Source organism: Quercus robur, chromosome 3 (assembly GCF_932294415.1).
Source record: "Quercus robur chromosome 3, dhQueRobu3.1, whole genome shotgun sequence".
Classification (NCBI taxonomy): Eukaryota; Viridiplantae; Streptophyta; class Magnoliopsida; order Fagales; family Fagaceae; genus Quercus; species Quercus robur.
Genome location: NC_065536.1, coordinates 26,506,709 through 26,515,637, shown reverse-complemented (window position 1 = coordinate 26,515,637; position 8,929 = coordinate 26,506,709). Strand labels below are relative to the sequence as shown.

The 8,929-nt window shown below is 42.6% G+C and overlaps 1 protein-coding gene across 1 annotated transcript; it reads right to left on the bottom strand.

The window, feature by feature from the left end:
• Positions 1-4,016: 4,016 nt before the first annotated feature.
• Positions 4,017-4,994, bottom strand: LOC126719457 (uncharacterized). Its single transcript, XM_050422006.1, has 2 exons — positions 4,803-4,994; positions 4,017-4,643 (listed from the first exon to the last, which is right to left on the bottom strand). Exons 1-2 carry the CDS (start codon positions 4,992-4,994, stop codon positions 4,017-4,019), a joined length of 819 nt encoding a protein of 272 aa, XP_050277963.1.
• Positions 4,995-8,929: the final 3,935 nt, after the last annotated feature.

Below are 8,929 nucleotides of genomic sequence, written 5' to 3'. Positions count from 1 at the left end.
AAGAAAAACTAGTAATTGTAGCTTTAAAAATTAAATAAACTGGGAAATTAGGGATCGTTGCTGTTCTTCATATTATTTCTATCGGTAGTACTTTTGTAGGTGCTCCGCGTTCCATGAGTGCTGTAGCTTTTTTCCATCCAACATTTCCAGGTTGTAGGTGCCCTTCCTCTGCCATGATGCAATCTTGTAGGGTCCTTCCCAATTGGGGCCGAGCTTCCCCTGCGAAGGATCTCTAGTGGCGCCCATTACCTTCCACAGTACAAGATCACCGACTTGAAAGTCTCTATGCCTGATGCTGGAGTTGTAGTGTTTCACCATGAGATTCTGATAACGCGCCAACCTTTGCTCTGCTGCTGCTCTGACTTTGTCCACCAGGTCGAGTTGAAGGCGTATGGCCTTCTCATTCTCATCTTTGTCATAGTTCTCCACCCGATAGCTTGCGAGCCCCATTTCTGCGGGAATGACAACTTCACTTCTGTATGCTAGACGAAATGGCGTTTCTCTAATGGGTGTTCTTGCTGTAGTCCGGTATGCCCACAGAATGCTTGGTAACTCGTCTGGCCAGATACCTTTTGCCCCCTCGAGCCGGGTCTTGATTATTTTGAGCAAGGACTGGTTTGTGACTTCGACCTGCCCATTAGCTTGTGGGTGCGCAGGTGACGAGTAGTGGTTCTTGATCCCTAACTCCGAACAGAAATCTCTGAACGCGTTGTTGTCGAATTGCTTACCGTTGTCAGAGACCAGTACTCTAGGTATCCCGTACCTGCATATGATATTTCTCTAGAAAAAATTTCAGATGTTTTTCTCCGTGATGGTGGCTAAGGCCTCTGCTTCTACCCACTTAGTGAAATAGTCTATGCCAACTACCAGAAACTTTAGCTGCCTGACCGCTATTGGGAATAGGCCCATGATGTCTAGTTCCTATTGAGCGAACGGCTAAGATGTCGTCATCGAGGTTAACTCTTTGGATGGTTGCTTGATGAAGTTGCTGAACCTCTGACACTTGTCGCAAGACTTGACATAAGCTTGTGTGTCCTTTAGCATTGTAGGCCAGTAGTATCCAACTCGGATCAACTTGTGTACTAACGGTCGTGCCCCTAAGTGGTTTCCGTAGATACCCTTGTGGATTTCTCTCATGGCGTAGTCCGCTTCTTCCGCACCTAAGCATCTCAGATAGGGATAGGAGAAACCTCTTTTATACAGAACATCTTTTATCAAGACGAATCTTGTTGCCTAGACCTTCAGTTTTCTTGCGACTTCCTTCTCGTCAGGTAGGACACCGTTCTTTAAGTATGAAACCAGTGGTGTGGTCCAGTTGCTCTCGAAGTCGATCTCCTGTACATCGTCGGGATCTATTAATGGATAGAATTGAACAAAAGAGAGTGCGTTATCGGGTGTGATCATATGTTCTCCTGAAGCGGCTTTGGCAAGGCGGTCGGCTTGCTCATTTTCTCCTCTGGGGATCTGGACGACTTTTGCTTTCAAGTCGCTTACTCTTTTTCTTACTTGATCAAGATACCTCTGCATCCTCTCGTTCTTGCACTCATAGTCTCCATTCACTTGATGAGTAGCGATCTGAGAGTCGCAATAAATGATCACGCTCTCAGCCCCTGCTACTTTGGCAAGATCGAGCCTCGCCACGAGTGCTTCATATTCCGCCTCATTGTTGGTAGTGGGGAAGTCTGGACGGACCATACACTCAACCATGTCCCCCTCGGGCGATAGTAGTACGATGCCGGCCCCTGTAGCTTGTTTGTTGGATAATCCATCTGTATGTATGCTCCACTGGGGAACCTCATCTGCCCCCTCGCCCCCGTCGCTCAAAAATTCTGCTATAAAGTCTGCGATGATCTGTCCCTTAATAGCGGTTCATGGTCGATATTGGATGTCAAACTCGCTCAGCTATATGGCCTATAGTGCCAATCGACCGGCGGCTTCAAGACTACTCATTGCCCATCTTAAGGGTTTATCGGTCAGGACGATCATCGTGTGGGCTTGAAAGTATGGTTTAAGCTTACGGGCTGCCGTGACTAATGCGAAAGTGAGTTTTTCCATGGGCGGGTATCTTTCTTCAGCTTCGTGAAGCGCCCGGCTGGCGTAGTATACTGGCTTCTGCACCCTATCCTTTTCTCTAATCAAGGCAGCACTGACGACAACGGGGGAGATGGCCAAGTAGAGGAAAACCTCTTCACCTAGCTGCGAGGGACTTAGCAACGGTGGGGAAGATAGATAAGCTTTTAACTCCTCGAATGCTTGCTGACACTCGGCAGTCCACTCGAAAGATTTCTTTAATGTGCGAAAGAAGAGTAAGCACTTGTCTGTTGCTCTTGACATGAATCTATTTAATGCCGCTATTTTGCCATTGAGACTTTGTACCTCCTTTACATTTCTTGGGGCGCTATCTCCATTATGGCTCGGATCTTGTCTCGGTTGGCCTTAATCCCCCTTTGAGACATTATAAACCCTAGGAATTTTCCCACCATCACTTCGAAGGCACACTTTCTCGGATTGAGCTTCATATTGTAGGAGCGAAGGGTGTTGAATGTTTCTCTGAAGTCTTCCAAGTGATCTTCCTCCCTTCGGCTTTTTACTAGCATGTCATCAACATAGACTTCGACATTTCTCTCGATTTGCTGCGCGAACATCTTGTTCATAAGCCTCTGATACGTTGTGCCTGCATTTTTTAAGCCAAACGGCATCACCTTATAACAGAAGAGGCCTTGGCTGGTTACGAACGAAGTTTTCTCCTGATCATCTTCGTGCATTTGGATTTGGTCGTAACCTGAGAAAGCGTCCATGAAGCTTAATAGCTGATGCTGAGCCGTAGAGTCCACAAGAACGTCGACCCGCGGGAGAGGATAGCTGTCCTTGGGGAACGCTTTGTTCAAGTTAGTGAAATCCACACACATTCTCTACTTCCCGCTAACTTTCTTAGCCATCACCACGTTTGCCAGCCAATCGGGGTAATAAACCTCCTTAATGAAGCTCGCCTCCTGTAGCTTATGGACTTCTTCCGCTATGGCCCGATCTCACTCTGGGATGAACACTCGCTTCTTCCGTCGGATGTGTGGAAAGGAGGGCGACACATTCAATCTGTGTACCATGACCGAAGGGTCTATTCCTAGCATGTCTTCATGGCTCCAGGCAAATACGTCTCGATTGCTTCTGAGAAAGGTTAAGAGCTCTTGAAGGATTGCGGGATTAGCGAGGGTTCCAATTTTGGTCGTTCGGTCAGGATCAGAATTGTCAAGGGGTATCTCTTCAAGTTTCTCTACCGGCTCCTTCACCATCCGGTGCTCTTCTATATTCATGGCCTGGACCTGATCCTCCATTTCCATCATGGCTACATAGTATTCACGTGCGGCCACCTGACTTCTGCGCAGCTCTCCCACTCCATAGTCGGTAGGGAACTTAATCATTAGGTGGTAGGTTGAAGTTACAGCCTTCCATGAATTGAGCGTGGGTCGTTCGAGGATAGCGTTGTAAGTAGATGAGTAATCGACCACTAGGAATGTTACGTTCTTGATGATCTACTGGGGGTAATCGCCTACTACAACAGACAATGTAACCGCACCCAGGGGGAATACCCGGCTCCTTCCAAAACCAACGAGCGGGGCATTTGTCGGAATCAACTGTTCTTTGTCGATCCTCATCTGCTGGAACGCTAGGTAGTATAGGATATCTGCTGAGCTGCCGTTGTCGACCAACACCCGTATGCTGACGACGAGCGCATCGTCATGTGGGTGGTGAAGACGTTGCGCATCTTCTTCTGTGAATCCGATAATGGGGCCTTCTCTTTGCGCTATCTTTGGTACGGTTCCCATCAGCTAAACATTTTGTACCATCCTAAGGTAGGTTTTGCGAGCCTTTTTTGATGACCCATCGACAGCTATTCCTCCCACTATCATCCTTATATCCCCTACGGGGGGTCTCGGTCGCTCATTCTCCCGCCGAGGGTGCTGGTCTTGTGGGGGTGGATCCGTTCTCTCCTTGCTGACGAACTTCTGCAGTTTTCCTTATCTGATAAGGGACTCAATCTGCTGCTTTAGGTCATAGTAGTTGGCCGTGTCATGACCATAGTCACGGTGGAAGCGGCAATATTTATTTCTAGATCGTTTGTTGGGATCACCTTTCAGCTTTCCAAGGAACGTCAGAGCCCCCTCGTCCTTGATTTGCATTAGGACTTGATCTATGGGGGCAGTCAATGGAGTGAAGCTTGTGAATCTTCCTCCCAGGGGCTTAGGGCATCTTTCATCCCTTCGGTCTCCCGTCCTTACCTTCTTCCGGCCTTGATCCTGCCGTGTGTCTTCTTGCCTCTCTCTTTTCCTGGGTCTTTCTTCTCGGGCCAGTAGCGCGTCTTCAGCGTTCATATACTTGGTGGCCCTGTAAAGCACTTCTGACATGGTCTTCGGGTCGTTTTTGTACAAAGAGAACAAAAACTTACCCTTCTTCAGCCCATTAGTGAATGCTGCTACAAGTATCTTGTCGTGGGCTTCGTTAATCGAGAGTGTCTCCTTATTGAAGCGGGATATGCAGGATCTCAGCGTCTCCTCTTCTCGCTGTTTGATGCTCATCAAGTAAGCCGTAGACTTCTTGTACCTATGTCTCCCGATGAAGTGCGCAGTAAATTGAGCGCTTAGCTCCTTAAAGGTGCTGATGGAATTAGGCACCAACCTGCTGAACCAAATTCTTGCCGCTCCCTTCAGCGTTGTAGGGAAGGCCCTATATATGATTGCATCTGCTACTCCTTGAAGGTGCATCAAGGTCTTAAAGGTCTCTAGGTGATCTAGAGGGTCCTTGACCCTGTCATAACTATCTATCTGTGGCATGTGGAACTTACTCGGCAGGGGGAAGGAGTTGACGGAGGCGGTGAATGGCGAGTCAGTTTGGCTAACAAGGTCATCAAGATCGCTGGACACTCGTCCCTTGAGAGCGTTTATCATAACTTCCATCTGCTCCTTCATTGCCTGCATCTCCGTGATAATAGGTGGCATAGCCGTATCTGTGAGGAGGGAAGGCTCACGTTTTGTCGCTCTGGTTTGCTTGGGGCGTTACTGGCTTGTGGTCCCTCTTAATTCCTTCTTTCAGCGCTGGTTTCTTCTTAATCCACTCCTTGGTTATTCGGCGCTGCGTTTTTCTAGTTTAGCTGCTCTTCCAGGTTGCGATTTTGTTTGGTGAGGCGCTCCACGGCAATAGCGAGAGTTTTAACCTGTTTCTCGAGTGTGGTCATGGGTGGTTCTTCTTCTTGAATGTTGTTAGTGGTTGCCATTGAGTGAGTGAGCACCATGCAACTCTTTTGTCCGGGAAGCGATAATATGGCTTACAATCCGTGAACCGCTTTCCCACAGACGACGCCAACTGATGATGCCGAAAAAATCACCAATAGGTCACACAATACTCGCACGCTCGAAATAGCACTTGCACAACAAAAAGAGAAGACCTAACAGAGAGCATCGGTGTGGTGCTGGGCAAAAACCCTCCGATGGTCAAGTTAGTACTATTCTCACAACTCTAGAGTGCTAAAGGGGTTAAATTATGCGTACCTTGATTTGTGAGAGTATTGGGGCTTTTATAGTAGTAGAAGGCTGGCACCTCTTCCTTGGCATTGAAATCTTTTCCTTAGAGGACTCTACTTGAATAGTTCCAAACATGGTGAGCAAGATCTTTCCTTGTAGAGTAGATCTTCCTTCAGCGCACGTATCTTCCGGAATTCCTTTTGCGCTAGGACTCCTATTTTCTTTGGGATTCTAGGATGATTCAGGTGTAGGCCACAAGTACTCTTCATCCAGGGTTTTTACTGTATCTATCCACGATGGGCCTTGGCACAAGTTGGGCTAGCTCTTCGTCGGCCCAAGGACCCGGATCCGTCAGGCCCATTAAGTCAGGCCCGTCAAGCCATATTTTATCCTCTTCAGCAAACCATGATCAAAACAAGATGTTTAGTCGTGTTTAGACTTGCTCAAAGTTATTTCATTTATGTAAAGTTGGATTTAAGTTGATGCAGATTTATTATAGCATTTCGGCCTAGTTTAATCGATTGAAACTTAGGCTCGATCAATCGAAATTCGGGCAGAATATGTTTTTAGTAGAATTCCAACTCAGCCCTAGTTTATTTAAAACATTTAGGGTTTTGTATTTTTGCCCTAGGTATATAAGGCAAACCCTACTCACGTTTTAGTGTTGCTCATATTGCTGTTTGTGTAAATCTCTTGTGAGATCTGTGAGGAGCTTTCCTTTACACAAGTTTAGAATTATCAAGAAAGAGATTCGTTCAAGAACTTCATGATCGTTCAGTTGCTTCCATAAGAACTTAAAGAAACACAAGTAGGTGTGCTTGTACTTGCTGGAGAATCCAAGAAAGAAGGAGTCCGTGGTTTCGGAGTTTGCACGTGGTCGTGTCAGTAAGTTTCTACTGGTGGGTAGCAATAGGATGTTAGTGGTCTAAGTCCTGTTGAACAACTTCGATTCTTTCATAGTGGATTCAGGTTTACCTTGAGGATAGTTAAGTTAAACCCTCCACAGGTTTTTACCGGTTTGGTTTCCTAGGTGATTATATCATTGTGTTATTCATCTTTCCGCTGCTTTGTATGATATGATTGTTTGATTGTGATAACCTAGATTTGTAATTTGAACTAAGTAACAACTTGGCCAATTACCTAGGTTAATCCAATTGTGTTTTTAAGGGGTCTAAAAACTATCAAGTGGTATCAGAGCGGGTTGCTCTTTTGTTTTAGATCTTTCGATCTAAGAGCTGATCCTTGACCCCTGTTGTCATGGATAATTTGAAGTGTCTTTCTAATCATGTTTCTGCTCATACTTCTGTTGATTTTATTGATGCTTGTGAAACTCTTCATAAGGAATTATTGAAATCTATGAAAATTGTTAAGAAATTCAAGGAAGAGTTAAAATTGGCTAATCTTGAAAAAGAGGAATTGGTTGTTAGATTAGATGAATCTAATAAAAAGAATGAATTTTTGAGAAATCAAATTTCCTCTCAAGATGAGAAGATGAAAAGCTTGGAACAATAGTTAGTTAAATCTAAAGCTAAAATTGAAAGTTTAACTAGTACCAAGCCTGCTGTTGATAACAGAAGTGTTTCTGTTTCTCTTAAACCTAAAACTGAGAAAGTTTATATCCCTACTTTCAAGAGGAATAATAAAGAAAATACATATTTTGCTAGGTTAGACAAAGGTAAAAGTTCTAATGTAGACGTTGAAGTTTCTAAACTTAAGTCTAAACCTACTGTTAGAGAGCATAATAAATCTGTTTTTGTGGCTACTTGTTACCTTTGTGGTGTTGTTGGTCATATTAGACCAAATTGCTCTTTGTTGAGGCAAAAACCAAAATCTGAGACTAGATTTGTTCTTAGGAATATTGATGTTCCTAAATTTGTTCCTGTTTGTCACTTTTGTGGTGTCTCCGGTCACATTCGTTCTAATTATCATAAACTGAAATTTAAGCATTCTGTGTTTCAGTTTAGGATTTGTGATGATATTTATCCTGCCATAAGTCCATATAAATTGTTTCATATTTTTTTGAAAAATTTGAGCTTGTTGGCTTGCGAAAGGAATTTGCAAGATTTTAGTCTTTCTCAGAAGATTGGTGTAATCCCTCAAATACACTCTGCTTCACATGGATTTTCACCTACAAAGTTGAAGACTCGTGCTAGATGGGTGAGAAAAGATTCTCTAAGGTGAGTGTTGCTGACTTGTCCCTGATTTAATTCTTTCAATTGTTGGTGAACATGTTTTGTTTCTGTTTTTGGTTGTTTTGTTTTTTTTAAGTTTTTTTTTTTTTTTTTTTTTAAAAAATCCAAAAACATTGAAAAATTTCAAAAAGACAAAAATATTTTATTTTGTGTCTAGATTTATTTTTCTTAAGGATTACATGAGATATGATATCTCTCTCTTGATTTAGAACATGCTTGACATTGTGAAGAAACTTGAATAGTATGTATTATATAAGTGCTAAGCTATTTATAATTTTGTATGAGTATGTACTAGTTTGTACATGTACTCATGGGTTAATTAAGAAATTAATATTTCTTGGTTGTGTACCCTCTATAGCTTAGTTAAGCACTGTCATGCATTACATTTGCAGTGTTCATTTAGCATAATGTGTGCTTTTTATTTTTGGTCATAAATTTTTTAAAACCAAAACGATTTTTTGTGTTTTGTATTTCACATCTTCGATTTATAATCAAGGTTTGACCATATTATCTTTACATAACATGTTTATGTACCTTGTTTAGCTTGGATGAACTTCTTTTATTGCACTTTAGTAGTTTGAGCTTTGTAGTGCATGTTGTGTGGGAGATGTTTATAGTTTTTGATCACTTTGTCTTGATCTTGAAGTCACATGTTTTTGATTGTCGGACTTGAACTAATTGAGAAAAACATAAATAACCATCTCACCACTGTTTACTAGTCAATCATGAATACCTTAATGCATATCATAAGATTTTGTGCTAAAAAAAGTGTAGCACATGCACAAAAAGAACATAAGGTGTAACTTCGGTTTAAATGTTAAAATTGGTGTGTACATTATTGGACTTAATGTCAAATCAAACAAATAAAATTGGTGTGTACATTATCCCGACTATTTTAATAAGTTTCTGATCAAATAGAAATTGGTGTGTACAATATGAGGCAAATCAAGAAACTTACATGATTGCAAACTTATTTTCTAGGAGATGTGAGAGTTATATGGTGTAAATCTTTTGGTGATAGTCTCTTTCAAATTCTATGTGATGAATTTCGTAGAAATTGTGATTGATTTTTATTTACATATCACCTCACATGCTTTTCAAATTTTTGCTAGTTGCACACACTACATAAGTTACACTTTGCTAAACTTGGTATATTATATTATATGTGTTCTTGTTGTGGCCATCCAAGATTACATGTTCCTGGATTTTGATGCAAAATGT

Excerpts from the sequence above, each read along its gene's own strand:
- LOC126719457 (XM_050422006.1), bottom strand. The coding sequence starts at position 4,994 with ATGCCACCTATTATCACGGAGATGCAGGCAATGAAGGAGCAGATGGAA. Across the intron at positions 4,644-4,802 it reads AGATAGATAGTTATGACAGG|GAGCTAAGCGCTCAATTTAC; the intron begins GTCAAGGACCCT and ends AGCACCTTTAAG.